The sequence below is a fragment of the Mandrillus leucophaeus genome, unplaced genomic scaffold (genome assembly GCF_000951045.1).
Source record: "Mandrillus leucophaeus isolate KB7577 unplaced genomic scaffold, Mleu.le_1.0 Scaffold18, whole genome shotgun sequence".
Classification (NCBI taxonomy): Eukaryota; Metazoa; Chordata; class Mammalia; order Primates; family Cercopithecidae; genus Mandrillus; species Mandrillus leucophaeus.
This window is the reverse complement of record NW_012101809.1, coordinates 2,088,676-2,104,338: the sequence shown is the minus strand read 5'-3', so window position 1 is coordinate 2,104,338 and position 15,663 is coordinate 2,088,676. Positions and strand designations below refer to the sequence as shown.

Here is a 15,663-nt window from a genome sequence, read left to right as displayed (position 1 = left end):
TGGGGGTGGTGGGGCTGGGGCTCCCTCCCCAGGGATGATCTGGAGACAGCTGCCCTCCAGGCCTCCAGCCCCCTCCTCCTCATCGCCCTCATCTTCCTCTCCAGGACACTGGCCTGAGACTGTCTGCAGTTGCACGGCAGATCCTCCTGCCCGGCTGGCCCGACCCAGTGAGTATTTCCGTCGGCGCCCTCGTCTGCCTTCCCGCAGACAGGCCACATAGAGGAGGGAGGAGGCCAGGATGAGACAGAGGCCACCAAGTGCGGCAATGGCTAGCACATAGAGCAGTCTGACATCAGGTGCCAGCTGTGCCCCAGGTGTGTCAGGGGCTTTCGGAGCTGGGGCAGGAGTGGCTGGCCGGACCACGAGGCTATAGGAGGCCAGCAGGGTGCGGAGGCCATTTTCCTCAGCATAGCAGCCATAGTTGCCACTGTGCTCAGGCTGTGCATCTGTCACCAGCAGCCCATCCACGCCCACACGGTAGCCACCCTGTCCATCGCTCAGGCCCATGCTTCCATTGAGTAGCCACAAGGCCCGGGCCAGGTTGGATGGCTGGTCACAGGGCAGGAGGACATCATCACCCCGGAGCACAGAGCGGGTCTTCAGTGGTGGTGGTGGCCCTGTGGGGGTTGGGGGAGAGGTCAGTACCAGCCCATCTCAGGAAGGGAATGGGGATGGCAAGCCAGACTGTTGACTGCCAAGTCCCTGGCACCAAGCACAGAACCCGGAATCACTGTGACAGCTGACCCAGGCTCTGTGCTCATGCTTCCACATAAGGTTCACGTTGGCCCTTCCCAGGAAGCAGCCAGTGCCCTTTTCCATTCTCTCTCCATTCTCTCATCCTGTCCTGTAGTTTCAATTTCTGCCAGCTGCCAGTAACTCCTAGTCTCTCCCTCAGACTTCTCTCCTGAGTGCCAGACTTGGATATCTACCATGTGCTGGGCATCTCCATATGCGGTCTCTTGGACACTTCAAAGGCCAGAGCTTTTCTCCCAAACTACGCCAGGTCCTTTCCTTGAATTGCCACCACTATGAATGGCACCACCAGCCATACAGTTGCTTAAGTCAGAAACCTGGGAGTCTCCCTCCTCTTCTTGTTCACCTTTTTTTGTTTGTTTTGTTTTTTTGAGATGGAGTCTCATTCTGTCACCCAGGCTGGAGTACAGTGACGTGATCTCAGCTCACTGCAACCTCCGCCTCCCCGGTTCATGAAATTCTCTTGCCTCAGGCTCCTGAGTAGCTGGGATTACAGGCATGTGCTGCCATGCCTGGCTAGTTTTTGTATTTTTAGTAGAGACACGGTTTCACCATGTTGGCCAGGCTGGTCTTGAACTCCCAACCTCAAGTGATCCAACTGCCTTGGCCTCCCAAAGTGCTGGGATTATAGGCATGAGCCACTGTGCCCGGCCCTTCTTCACGTTTGTATCTAACTCTCACGAAGATTTGGTTTCTGGCATCTATCTTAGACCTGTTGATCTCTCTCCTTCCATGACTTCTGGCCCACTCTGGCCCCATGTAATCCATTCTCCAAGAGAGGTATTTTAAAAACACAAATCTGATCTTGCCACTTTCCGGCCTAAAACTCTTCAGAGATTTCCTGTTGCTTTTCGGATAAAGACCAAAATCTTCAACATGGTCTTTGCCCACTTGTCCAGCCCATTCTCCTGTCACTCAAATGTGCCAGCCTCCCTCTGCCTGCTGCTCCCTCTGCTTGCATGTCACCCCATTACCCCATGTCGTCTGCTTGCCTGGCTAACTTGTGGGAGATAGCATAATATAGTATAGTGACCAGAAGCACAAAGTCAAGTCAGACTGCTTAGGGTCAGGTTTGAATTCTTTCTTCCTTCCATTCCTTCCTTTCCTTCCTTGCTTTCTGTCTTTCTCTCTCTCTCTTTCTTTCTTTCATGAGGTCTCACTCTGTTACCCAGGCTGGAGTGCAATGGTGTGATCTTGGCTCACTGCAACCTCCACCTCCCAGGCTCAAGTGATCTTCCCACCTCAGCTTTCCAAGTAGCTGGGACTACAGACATGTGCCACCACACCTGGCTAATTTTTGTATTTTTTGTAGAGATGGGGTTTTGCCATGTTGCCCAGGCTGGTCTCCAATTCCTGAGCTCAAGCAATCCACCTACCTTGGCCTCCCAGAGTGCTGGGATTACAGGCGTGAGCCACTGTACTCAGCCAGGTTTGAATTCTGGTCCAGTTTCTTAATAGCTGAATAAGTTTGAGCAATTTACTTACACTCCCTGGGCCTCAGAGAGGTCCCTCATGGGGACGATAATAATGGCACCTTTCTCATAAGAATGCTGTGAGAATAAATGACATCATGCATAGAAGAATTTAGATCAGTGCCTGGCACACAGTAAATACTTAATACATCTTAGCTATGATGATTAACTTTTGTTCTTTCTTCAGATATCAGCTCAGTCATCTGATCTCCCTTGGGGAAATACCCATTACGTTCCTGAACCCTTGTCATCTGCTACTTGTCTATAAGCTCTAGAAGTGACAACACGCTTCACATCTTGAATGTGTTTCCTAGTTTATAATTCATTTGGGCAGTAAATGTTTGTTGAGCACTTACTCTGTGCCAGGCTCTGCATTTGAGTCATCCTTACCAAATGCACACAGCCAAAGCCACTCAGATACAAACGTGTACGACATAGCAGTAAATGGCAAAGAGGAGAGGCTGTGCAGCTAGACCCACACTCATATGAGTCACTTACCTGTATCCCTGCTGCTCTCACAGCCTCGATTTCCTCTCTCTATGTCCTGTATCAGTGCTGTCCTGGGACAGAAGATCAGGTTTTATGAACAAGGGGAACTGGGTTTCAGTTTCCCGGTGACAGGGTAGATAGGTCTGTTACCAATAACTAGCCCCTGCACTCCCCCAGGACTTCCTCCTCCACTCAGGCCACATGTGACTCTCACCCCCCACCACTTCCCACCTGCTTCCCTGGGACCTGTTGGCTATGGTGGTGGCTGCCCTGCAGGCATGGGTGCCGGGGTCCCAGCCACAGTAGGGGTCTCGGGCCAAGATGCAGTCATAGCAGGATCGGTAGCGGGAGCAGCTGGAGAGTGGTAGCTGGATGACTCCGCTAGGAGCCCCCACATAGAGGCTGTGCTGGGAGCCAGATAGGACAGTTGGTCAGCAATGCCCCCACTCAAACTTACAGATACACAGCCTCTGCCCAACCTCCCCACTCCCTCCTCCTATTTCAGCAAGCCTATATTAAGGGTCACAGAGAAGGGTTACCTGCATTAGAGAGATGACTAGATTTTCCACAGACTGGGGCTCCCTGAACACTTGTGTCTCTTCAATAATGTGCATCCCAGAGCCCAGGACTACGGCCTTGTGGATCCAGCCATCAGCTGGCATGGAAAGAGCAGAGAGTCAGACCCCAACTATGGGATCTGCTCTCAGCACCCTGCAAGAGGCCTAATAGGAACAGCTCAGGAGTCATGAGGTCCAGAGGTCCAGAACAAGGACTCAGCCAGGAGCAGTGGACCCTCAGGACATTGGGAACTCCAGATTAGTCATGGCAGGAATTAATGGATTCAGAAGCATTAGTGATCAGGGCCAACAGGGATCAGGGATTGGGATCAGAAGCACCTGTGCCCAGAAAGAGCAGGTCATAGGTGGGTCCAGCAGGCGTGGTGACAGGTGTCCCTGTAAGGTGTGTGTAGCGTACATTGCGCTTGAGCAGCAGGGGCCGTCCACGTGTGGGCACAACAGGCCGAGCCATCAGTGGGTGCAACTTTACAAAGTCCAGGACCAGGGATGGCAAGTCTTGGGATGAATTGTAGCCTTGGCTGCGCAACGAATCTGTGATACACTGGGGTAGGGAACAAAGGTGGTGAACCTCGGGACTCCACCACCTGCCTGCCCTCTCCACAAGGCCAGACTCACTGACCCTTCCCTGGGCTCTGTCTGCTCAGCACTGGTCCCAGGCCTGGGCACTCACCGAGCCAGGCCGGGGCTCAGGCACCCCACCCTCATAGCGACCCCAGCGCCGGGAACCATCCTGGTATTCCATATAGGGTCCTGCAAAGACAGCCTGGATCTCTGCCAGGTCATAGCGGCAGATGGCTGAGGCCTCCAGGGTCTTCCTAGGAATGGGACATAGGGCAAGGGGGGCGAGTTACACAGAGTCAAGCCTGCCCCCCAACCCATGCTCAGCCTGAAGCTCACTGTTACCCTGGCCAACCCCAGCTATAGTCCCACAGGGCCTCTCCTGTGAGTCAGTGGACCACTGCATTCATTCTTTGGCTCTATGTGCTTGATGTGCTTAAAATTCTTGATTCTCTAGCTTGATGTGCTTAAAATTCTCACTTTGCCAGCACTTTGAGAGGCCGAGGCCAGTGGATCACGAGGTCAAGAGATCAAGACCATCCTGGGCAACGTGGTGAAACCCCGTCTCTACTAAAAATGCAAAAATTAGCCAGGCATGGTGGCATGTGCCTGTAGTCCCAGCTACTCGGGAGGCTGAGGCAGGAGAATCACTTGAACCCAGGAGGTGGAGATTGCAGTGAGCCGAGATCGCGCCACTGCACTCTAGCCTGGCAACAGAGCGAGATTCCCTCTTAAAAAAAAAAAAAAAAATCTCACTTTGCAGCCAGACCTCCCCACAGTGGATCCTATCTCATCTTCACTGACCTCTGCTCCAGCCCCTATGCTGTCCCCAGTTCCTTGCCTCCCCATTGTCCCTGCACTGACCACTGTGTGCTCAGCGTGAAGGCTGCATAGAAGTGTGTACGGCTTGAGGTTTCAGCATCCAGGCTGCAGACCCCACGCAGTGTCTCATACAGTGGAATGTGGCAGATGAGACGGGCTTTCAGGAAGGATGTCCACTTCTTCTGCAGGATCTTCTTCCCTCCCAGGTCTCCCTGGGGAGGTGGGGGTACGGGTTAAGGGGCCAGGGTCAGAGGTGCAACCTCTATACCCGTGCCCCAACATCAGCCCTATCCACCTTGCAGACACGAGCGACACGGGCCACACGGTGACTGCTGCGGCTCTGAGTGAAGCTGCCAGAGCCCTCCTCAGTGGCACGCTCCGTGAAGAAGTAGTATACCTTGTCGTCGTCACCCACTGCACTGGCCTTGCTCTCCCGCACGAGGACGGAGAACACAAACTCAGCATCTGTGGGTCAGGCAGTTTGAGAGGCTTTTGAGACAGGCTGGGGACCCCTTTCCCCTACTCTGAGGCCTACCCCTCACTTGACAACACACAGGAATGGAATGGGCAGGCTCACCTGGGGATTTGGGGGTGGGGTGGTCAGCTGGCCAAGGGAGTAAAAATGAAGAAATAGTCCCCTACCCCCCATCATCCTGTGCCTCATCCTCCTAACCATTGAGCCAATGCATTGGTGTCTCCTCAGTTCTCAGGGAGTGTGGGTGGCGGCTCCGACGGATGTCGGGAATGCTCCGGAATTCATACCGAGTGGCTGTGTAGAGGCCTCCATCTGGCATGGGGACATTCCAGGCATGAGAGACATGTCATGTACAACAGGGCACATGACATATACATGGTGGCAGGTCCTAGAGATGAGATCCACATCTTAAAAACATCATGCTTGTGATAGGGAAGAGGGCCTGCTCACCAATGATGAGGCCTGTGAAGCCACGGGCTGGGTCGTAAGGACACTTCTCCTTCCCCTCCTCAAAGCTGGTTGGCAAGGTGAAGGCCTCAGCATCCTAGGGAACAAGGGACCAGCAGTAACTGGTTCAGAGGACAGGTAGGGACAGTGGCTCCAAGTCAGATCAGTCTGGGGTCAGGGATCAGCAATCAGGGCTAGGGGCAGGTTGTATGGCAGATGCACCTGACAGCAATAACTTAAGCATCCCCTGAGAATGACCTTATGGCCTAAAAACAATGTATGTTTGGAGTTCCAAATCTGCGAGTGGGCAACCCAGAGTTTCACTCCTTATCTATGAAGAACACATGAGCCCCTAGCCCATCCTGTGGAACACATGCCATCCAGGGGATCAAGTCCCTTTGTTTGGGGTTAAATGAAGTTTGCCAGGTGGAGGTGATTAGGGGGAGGCTGCTAAGTGAAAATGCTATATAAACTGCATGCTTTTTACAAAGGGGAGTGGTTCTCCAGTGCAGCCCGCCACCACAGGACTGCCCTGTATGGAAGTCCCCTTAATAAACCATCCGTCTCCTTCACTGGCTCTGAGTCTCTTCTTTGGCATCTCGAACATGATCCCATCCCTAATGAAGCCAACAGAGATCTAGCACAACACAGGTATACTCACAATTGCTGCACAGAGGGGCTGGAAGGCGTGAGTCCCACACGCATAGAGGTGGGTGGAATTGAGCCGCTGCAGGAACCGCACATGGTTAAAGCACTCTGTCTGTGGGATGAGGTGGAGAGGGCTGTGAGCCCCCTGCCTGACTAGAGGCCTCCTCCATTAGTCTAGCTTTGTAGTTTGGCCTTTGTCCCTACCCACAGGACAAATGGTTCTTTCCAAGATACCTGTGATCCTTCTCACTGCTCCAGAATATTTCCTGGAACTCACTCTCCTTGGCCTCCCAGTAACATGACACTATTTCTCTCCTCTGTCCCTCAGATTATCTGACACCACTTTGCCAATATCTCCTGTGTCTCTTGCAGTTCCCTCCACCCCTGGTTCAAGAGCTGCCAGGGATTCCACCATCCTGAGGTGCTTCTCCTCTCCCATTCAGCTCCTTCTCAGCAACTCTTTCTATTCTTGGAACTCCTGCCCTCCCCACTGGGGTGATACAACCAAATCTCTCCCTAGATGCCAGCTCGCTCTCCACCTGATATCCCAGGGATGCTTTAAACTCAGCTTGTCAGAAGCCAAGTTCATCCCCTCCTCCATAACCTACATCTTTCCTAAACCTGTTTATCCAGTCTTTCCCACCTCACTTCATCCATCCTACGACTCAACTTAGAAGCCAGGAATCATCCTTGCTGCTTCCCACTTTCTCACCCCCACATTCAGTCCCTCTCCACAATTAATTCATTGTCCTAAATGTCTCTTGACTTGGTCCACTTTGACTCCACCAACAGCACCCAGTCCAAATGACCACCATGACCTCTTCCTTAGACATCTGCAGTTGTTACCTGATAGCTCCTCCCAACCTTCTCTTTCATAAAAATGACTTTTATAACAGCTATTTATTCAGTCAACGATGAATACATGTACATAGTATAAAACTCAGAAAGTACAAAGGGGTATGTTATAAACAAGGAGTCTCCCATTTATCCCTGTCTCCTAGGTTGCCTGCAAAGAAGACTGCTGTTACTATCGTCTGAAGTTTCCTTCCAGAGATATTTTACCAAACAACACACTTTTGCTACTCTCCAACCACTTTCCAAGGGATATTCTAAAAATGTAAACCTAGTCAGGTGTGGTAGCTCACACCTGTAATCCCAGCACTTTGGGAGACTGAGGTGGGAGGATCACTGGAGCCCAGGAGTCCAAGACCAGCCTGGACAACATAGCAAGACCTCATCTCTATGTGGTGGCATGCACCTGTAGTCCTAGCTACTTGGGAGGCTTAGGCAAGAAAATTGTTTGAGCCCAGGAGGTCGAGGCTGCAGTGAACCACTGCACTCTAACCTGGACAACAGAGTGAGACCATGTCTGAAAAAAAAAAAGTCAAGTGGATCACACCACTGTATCGGCTCATTGGTGACCTGAACATAGAGTCCCACATGCTCCTAGCCCTGTGTGATGGGACTCTGCCCCTTCCTCTGGCCTCACTTACCCCACTCCAGTCACACTGGTCTTCTCTGCCTGTCAAATGCCCTCAGCTGCCAGTCTCTTGACTCCTTTGCCATGTTAATGATTCCTCCTCTTGCCTGTTACCCAGGGTTTAAATCCATACAGGCCTCTTTTGTCTCTTCCTGCTCCCTCACCTGGTATAAGCCACTGGCATCTGTCCCTCCTCTCCATAAGCCTGCTCAGGTCCCTTCCTCTGACCCAAATGATGCCCCAGCCTCCTCACTGCTTTTCCTGCCTCCAGACTCACCCTATTTTCATCCATCCAGTACCTGGGGCCAGAAAAAATATTCCTATAGTGATGTTTCCCCAAGATGTTTGTTTATTTTTTTTTTGAGATGGAGTCTCGCCCTGCCACTAGGCTGGAGTGGAGTGCGTGATCTCAGCTCACTGCAACCTCCGCCTCCTGGGTTTAAGAGATTCTCCTGTTTCAGTCTCCCGAGTAGCTGGAACTACAGGTGTGTGTCACCACGCCCAGCTGATTTTTGTATTTTTAGTAGAGACAGGGTTTCACATGTTGGCCGGACTGGTCTCGATCTCTTGACCTCGTAATCCACCCGCCTCGGCCTCCCAAAGTGCTGGGATTATAGGCCTGAGCCACCACGCCCAGCGGATGTTTACATTTTTTTAAAGGGGGGTAGGGAGGTATTCTCTGCTCAAATAACTTTAGAAACCACAGGTGAAACCTATCTTTACTGGGGTTACTTCCTAGAGCCTGAAGGATGTTGCTGTGCATTGTGGGACTGGACATGCAGTGTTTCCCAAACTCATTTGACATTTAAACCCCTCCTTTGAAAATTAGTGTTCCTCAGAACATGCTTTGGGAACTGTTCTATAAAGCCTTGCTATCCAAAGTGTGGTCTGGGGACCAGCAGCATCAACTTCACTTGGGAGCTTGTTAGAATTGCAGACTTGGGCCCTTCCCCAGACCTACTGAGTTTGGCACCTGCATTTATAATATATTTGGGTGATACATTAAAGTAGGAGCCTCTAAAATATCAAATTGTGAGGGTGTTCACTGTCACAGAATAAAACCCAAACTCCCAGCTGGGCATCTGTGGCCTTCCATGACCTGGTTCCACCTGCCTCCCCAGCCCTGTTTTCTACTCGTGCTGCACCAAGAGGCAGTCTTCGATGGAAGCTCTTGGAGATGCCTTTTTAAATGCAGCTGTCCCAACACCACCCCCGGCCCACCTTGGCCCAGTGGACCTTGGGAATGTTTTTTTGTTTTTATTTTTAAATTAGAGATAGAGTCTCATTATATTGCCCAGGCTGGCCTCGAACTCCTGGGGTCAAGTGATCCTCCTGCCTTGGCCTCCCAAAGTGTTGAGATTACAAGTGTGACCCACCATGCCCAGCCCAGGGTTGTTTATTTTGTAAAAGCTCTCCAGATACAGCCATTACATAGCCAGACATGGGACCCTTGGAGACACCCTATTCTTTAGCTGGAAAGGGCTGACGCTTCATTAATGCCTCTCCATGGAATACTGGGTATTTGAACTATTCCTTGACCAAAGCCTCATTTTTCTCATCTGTGAAATGTAGGATAATACCATTTCATAGGGTTATTTTAGAATTAACTGAGATAATAGCTAAATCAGCACTTACTATAGATGGTCCCTGACTTAACAATGGTTCAATTTATTATGATGGCTTTAATGGGAAGTAACCCCATCCTAAGTAAGCATCTGTAGAGGTTACTTACTGTTTTTTGTTGGTCTGTTTTTTTGAGACAGGGTTTTGCTTTGTCGTCCAGGCTGGAATGTAGTGGCTTAATTATAGCTCATGTAGCCTCAACCTCCCAGGCCCAAGTGATACTCCCACTCAGCCTCCCAAGTAGCTGGGACTACAGGTGCATGCCAGCATACTTGGCTAATTTTTTTTTTTTTTTTTTGTATATTTTTTGACACAACAGGTCTCGCTGTGTTGCCAGGGCTGGTCTCGAACTCCTGGACTCAAGCTGTTCTCCCACCCTCAGCCTCCCTGAGTTGTTGGGATTACAGATGTGAGCCACCGCATCCAGCCTACTTATTGTTATCATGATTATTTGGGATCCCAGAGGAGATGAAAATGCCATTGCAGGACAAGCTAGTAGGCCACCAGATGTTTGAATTAGAAGTACTGTGCCCAGATGCCAGGTGCAATGGCTTACATCTGTAATCCCAGCACTTTGGGAGGCCAAGGTAGGAGGACTGCTTGAGGCCAGGAGTTCAAGACCAGCCTGGGCAACATAGCAAGACCCTGTCTCTACAAAAAATAAAATACTTAGCTCGGCGTGGCATATGCCCGTGGTCCTAGCTACTCAGGAGGCTGAAGTGGAAGGATCCCCCGAGCCCAGGAGTTTAAGGCCACAGTGAACTATGATTATGTCACTGTACTCCAACCTGGACGACAGAGTGAGACCCAACCTCAAAAACAGAAAAAAAAAAAAATGCTGTGCCCATGGCTTGCCACTCTGGCAATACTTACAATGTTTACTGTGGTTGCTGAGATTTACTGGCAGGTCTGTACCTACTCATCTGTGTCCCCAACAACCCTGGCATCCCTGATTGAGGAAGAAGAGGAGGAAAGGAGCTGGGGACAGGGCAGACCACATACCTGGTTGTTTTTCCCTTTTTGATGACATTTGCTTTGCATCTCTGGGGAGGCTTCCCAGTGGATCTAGTGGGGGCAAAGGGAATAGGCTGATGCATTGACCCCAATACCTATTACTCATAGGACCAGGCAATAGGACCCCACGGAGCTGGGGAAATTGGGGTGAGGATCAATTTCAGAAGGAACATTGAATGCAAGGGACACCTGGGCTGGGAAGGGCAGTGCTGTCTGATCAGGGGACTATGGAAGGCTTGGCAGGGTTTTCAGGAAGTTGAGGTCCCAGGGAGCTGGATGAGGATGGAGACCCTCTGGGTGGTCCAGGTTCCAGGGCCTGACCTCTTTGTGAGCCCCATCTCCTATGTCGTTGGCACTGAGAGAGAACAGGGCACCTCGGGCTCCCACCAGCAGCCTTGCTGAGGCCTCCTCCAGGAGCAGTGTTGAGTAGTTCTGGGCTTGGCCCTCGAAGTGCCGGGTCCCAGAGAGCTCTGGGGAGAGCAGGTACAGTGAGTCTAGTTCTGGGGTGCCTTCCCACCCCCAGCCCTGGCTCCTGCTGCCTTTTGAGGTTGAGGGTCTAACCTTCATAGGGTATGGTCATCCGAGGGGTGGCATCTAGTTCTCTAGATGGTCTCCGCAGTGAGGGTCCTGGGACTGCAGTTGCTGTGAGAATGCTCAGGAGGAGGGGCCACAGCCTCCCCCACATCTTCCTGGGGAGGCCCAGACTAACAAGACCCCCAAAGGGAGCCAGAGTCACAGGTTGTAGGGGCAGGGATTGGGAAGCACAGTCACAGAGGTCAAAGTCCAAGGAAGTCACTTGGAAGGTCAGGGGTCATAAGCTCATGGGAGTCAAGGAATCATGGGGCCATGGGGGGTCCTGGAATCGGGGGGACATGGAGTCACAGGGTTGTGTGGCCATGGAATCCCAGCTAAGAGGTCAGAAGGAGGGAGGGATCACATGCCTTTCTGCATCAAATGCAAACTCCATGGTGAGAGGGAGTTGTGAAGTTCTAGAGGGGTTGTAGGTTACTGATGGGGTCACCCTGCCCCCGACAGTAGAGCTAGTCCTGGTTTTCTGAGGTCCGTTTTCTGAAGAAAAAACAGGGAAAAAAAAAAGCTCTTTGATCTGTATGTGGGTGGAAGATGGATGGCGTTACCCAGACTTCAGGGGGCACTGAAGGAAGGAGGCCCAGCATCCACAGAACGCCCACGACAGGATCAACTCACAATCATTCTGTCTATCCCTTTGCTCTGATGCTGGAGGCTGGGGTGGAACTTACCTTCCTTACAAGACCCTAGACACCCACAACCCGAACCCAAGGTCATGACCCTCTTCTGGCCAAGTCAGAAGCTCCGCTAGGCCCTCAAGTCAAAGGAGCTGGGGTTCTCTGAGAGAATGCCTGCTTCTCTCAACAATGAGATGCAACTCGGTCAGCAGCTGCCCCTGCTGCCTGCGGGGGTGCCTTATGCAGGAAGGCCTGACCAGAGAGGTTTAATGGGCCTTTGTTTATTTTGTCCTGCTTTCCCTTTGTTTTTTCTTTTCCCTGGCCTGAGAGCTCCCTCTGGAATTTCTCTTTAATTATAACTTCTCCTTGGTATTCCTCTCTAAGGGGGTACACATCTCTGCCCATGCCAGTCTGTACTGCACCCTCTGGCTAGGCATCCACATGTGTCCCTACCTGCAGGTAGGCATTCACAGGCATTGGGGTGGGTACCTAGGGTCCCCCTGGTTGCACAGGTGTAATGTCTGTGCAGGAGGCTGTAGTGTGCATGGCCAGTTGAGACATAAGCAATGTGAAGAAGGTAAATGATGGGATCCCTGAGCCCTTGGACCCTCCCTCAAGCCAACCAGCTGGGGAGGGAATGGGGGTGGGTGGTGGGCATCTCCCAACCCCTGTAACAGGCCTCCTAATCACCAAGGGTTTCCTTGAAGAGTTCCTCGGCTGGGTGAGGTGTGGAGAGACCTAACCCATTCCATCTCATCTGTCACCCACAGGCAGGGCCAGAGGGTGCCACTGGTGCCTCCTCTCCCAGGTCAAATATTAACTATCTGGCCTTGGAAAGAGGGGAGGAATCAGGAACTGGCCAGAGGGATAACAGGAGCATTTATTCAAGAGGTAAAGGTCAGCACTGCAGGGGCAGAGCCCTGAGGGGGAGAGTCGACTATGAAAGGGAGAGAAGAGGATTCCCTGATCCTGAAAGGGTATAGGCTCCCTGTTTGGGAGCTGGGACAGCAGGAAGCTTCAGGCAAGCTGGCCATGCCCCACCCCTCCCTGTGGAGGCACACCTGTTTACCTTTGGGACCTCCTATTTGCTCAGTGCAAAAGGCATGTGTGTGGGGAGCATTATGGCTAGGAGGAACATGCCCCAGGTTAGAGGAGCCACTCAGTGTGGTGCATGTCACACTTACAGTTTAAGAGTCACATGGGTGACTCTTAGGAAGATGATGTACACGCACATGGATGCACACACACACACATACACATTCACAAGGAGGACTGTGAACACATGGATTCACAGGGGTCACTCACACATACACTCACAGGGAGGTTTGTGCACACATATGCTCACACAGAGGGCCACAGCCACAGGTAATCATACATATTCACATGTGAAGTTGAATTTACATGCCCATCCATTCAGCAGGTCACACAGCCTCAGAGGTTGAGGAAAGATAAACCCACACATATGGGTTTCTGTCAAGGGCTGTGCACCTCTATTCAACAGGAGGGTCCTATCCATATACATGTATGTGTGGGGACATGCACACAAACCCATTGATGTAGTGGGCCAGGCAATCATGTTCACAGAAGGGTCAAGTACATGTGTGTTCACACAGAGTCCTTGAACACACAACTACATCCATGCAGAGAGAAGCACACATGCATACAGGGGTCCAGTTTTCACCACAGGCTTGGGGGCTGCTAGTGTCCACTGGGGTGAGATGCAGAGCAGAACCCTGCCTGCGTTCCTGAAAGTCCCAATTCTAAGGCCCAATTTCAGGTGTGTGTGTGTGTGTGTGTGTGTGTGGGCGAGGGGGGTGATGGCGGAGGCTTCTGACCTTGGATGGTCAGATGGGATGGGTGCATGAGTCAAGGCCGCTCTACAAGGGAGGGAATGGGAAACTAACCCAGGCAGGAGGAGGCCTCTAGCTTTAGCAAAGGAAAGATGGAATGGAACGCATAACTTAGTACTCCTCCACCCCGATGTATATTGCAGTTCTAGAGGTAGGAGACGGGCTGGCGCTCTCAACCCCCACTTAACCTGTTGGGAGGGGGCGGGGCTAAGTGGGCGGGGCGGAGCATACCACCCCTCCCTTCAGTGGCGAAGCGGGTTTAAGGTCTCCTGTCCACGCCCCACACTCCACCCCAAGTTCCACAGTTCGAGTTCTTCCCCAGGGCCAGCCCCCTGAACTCTGATCACCTTCCCTCTATTAGATCCTAGGGTGGAGGGAATTGGGGAGGAGAGACCCTTAAAACAGGATCAATGAAGGATCAGCAGGCTTTCGACCTTCATCCCAGATGTCCACCTGCCTCGTGTAGGCAGTATCTCCCTCTGCCTAGTAGGATGGTGGTCTCTCCTGGCTTGAGAGAGCCCCTCCCCCCGTACCCCCTCCCTACAACATCCTGGACAGTCCGCGGTTCTCTCCCTTCGTCAGGTCTAACCTCAGTCTCTACTGCTGCAGCTCGAGGACAAGCTCTCCTTCGATCCCGCCGGACGCCGGGAGACGTGACCCAGATCCTGGGGAACACTGTTCACCACACGGACCCCTCCCCATGCTGGTCCCCGACTCCGTGATGGCCGGTCTGCACCCTGCGCAGCCCGAGGCCTGGCCCGCGCCCCTCTAGAGCCTTCATGCAGAATCGGGGGACTTGGCGATGAGAAAGGCCTGGCCCAGCTTGGAGGGTAGAATGGACGTGGGGGAGGCCTTGCCCGACCCCCGGCCCGAAGCCCCCGACTCAGGCCAGGCCGCCGCCCGCACTCCCCGCCTTGCTCACCTTTGCGCTGGGATCCAGGGCCATAGAGACAGCGACGCGCGGTTCCGCGGCCCCACAGCACCAGCTGCGAGAGGAAGGGGCCGCGGCTGGAGGCGGGGCGGGGGGTGGAGGCGGAGCCGGGGGTGGGGCGGGGTCCTGGAAGGCGGGGCCGACTGGGTGGGGTGAGGGGAAGGTCGCCGCTCTCTTCTTTGCGCCCCCTGCTCTAGCACAATAGAGGCGGTTTGAGAGCCAGGCTCACACACAGCCTTCGGCCATCGGGCGACCCCGCGCCTCTAGGCGCTACGGCCCTGATAATCGCCCCCTGGTGGTGGCCTCGCCACCCCGTGCACCCTCCACATGCTTATAGCCCGCCCTCTCCTCCCCTGTAACCCTAGGATCCCCCCGACTTGCCTACTGCTGGGGACGTGCAAACCTGCCCTGGCGTTGAGGGGTTGGGGGACCCTCTCGGAGGGCCTTCTGGCCTGTCCTCTAACCTGGACCTCACTCCCTGCGGTCCTGCCACTCGCTTCTGCTCTAGGATGTGGACGGAAGGCTACCCTAGGTGGAGACTGGAGGTTGGGGAAGCTCTGAACACAAGGAAGGGGCTTGATTCCCAGCTTCAGGGGCTGTTCAGCTTGAGCTATGCGTGGGGGAGATGGGGTCAGGCCTGAAGGGGATGAAGTAACAGCTTGACCTGAAAGGCACACAGAAAATGCTTTTTCTGGATAAACAAGCCACAAGCATTTGCACCTGTTCACTCACCAAATCTTAACCCTAACCTAGGCTCACCTCAGGGACTGGGTCATTCAAACACTTGCCTTCCCCTCCAGCTCATCTTGGGCCCCATTCTTATCCAGAACTTAGAGTGCATCCTTCTAGGCAATCAAATACCCTGTCCTTCCCAGATTCAATCACCTTACCCAGCAGCAATCTAGGAAACCCCTCACAATCAACTCCCCAACTCCTTTAACTCAATTAGGATGGTCCTTCTGTGCAAACTTGGGTCCTGCCTCCTTTAACAGGTCACAGCCTATTAAAGTGAACTTAGCCCCTATAGTCCAAACAAAACCTGCATTCAGGCCCTGACCCAGCCTGGTCCTTCCTCCTCCATCCATAACAGTATTCATGTGGGCTCAAGAGATGGACCAAAATGATAAAGTCCACAGGAACATATGTGATTGACTCTTGCACATGCCTAGGAGTCAGAACAGGATTCAAGTGGCACATTTAACCAAAGGAACCTTGGGAAAGACACTTCATCCTTCTTTCTGGATTCCCCAAAGCTCACAGTTTGGCACTGAATCATATACAATCTCGTAGTTTGGATGGCTGTGTGTGACTGCAGACT

General features: G+C 52.6%; 1 protein-coding gene across 1 annotated transcript in view; it reads right to left on the bottom strand.

Moving 5' to 3' along the window:
• The window catches only part of SEMA4G (sema domain, immunoglobulin domain (Ig), transmembrane domain (TM) and short cytoplasmic domain, (semaphorin) 4G), a 19,476-nt gene extending 5,081 nt beyond the window's left edge, over window positions 1–14,395 (bottom strand). The window contains exons 1-15 of the mRNA XM_011977418.1: window positions 14,337–14,395; window positions 10,921–11,063; window positions 10,681–10,829; window positions 10,348–10,410; window positions 6,256–6,354; window positions 5,598–5,691; window positions 5,346–5,459; window positions 4,968–5,137; window positions 4,715–4,884; window positions 3,963–4,107; window positions 3,611–3,833; window positions 3,254–3,369; window positions 2,946–3,121; window positions 2,724–2,785; window positions 16–617 (exon numbers count right to left, since the gene is read on the bottom strand). Coding sequence (XP_011832808.1) covers window positions 16–617; window positions 2,724–2,785; window positions 2,946–3,121; window positions 3,254–3,369; window positions 3,611–3,833; window positions 3,963–4,107; window positions 4,715–4,884; window positions 4,968–5,137; window positions 5,346–5,459; window positions 5,598–5,691; window positions 6,256–6,354; window positions 10,348–10,410; window positions 10,681–10,829; window positions 10,921–11,044 — 2,307 coding nt within the window. The 5' untranslated portion in view covers window positions 11,045–11,063; window positions 14,337–14,395. The remainder of the gene's footprint in view (window positions 1–15; window positions 618–2,723; window positions 2,786–2,945; window positions 3,122–3,253; window positions 3,370–3,610; window positions 3,834–3,962; window positions 4,108–4,714; window positions 4,885–4,967; window positions 5,138–5,345; window positions 5,460–5,597; window positions 5,692–6,255; window positions 6,355–10,347; window positions 10,411–10,680; window positions 10,830–10,920; window positions 11,064–14,336) is intronic.
• Window positions 14,396–15,663: the final 1,268 nt, after the last annotated feature.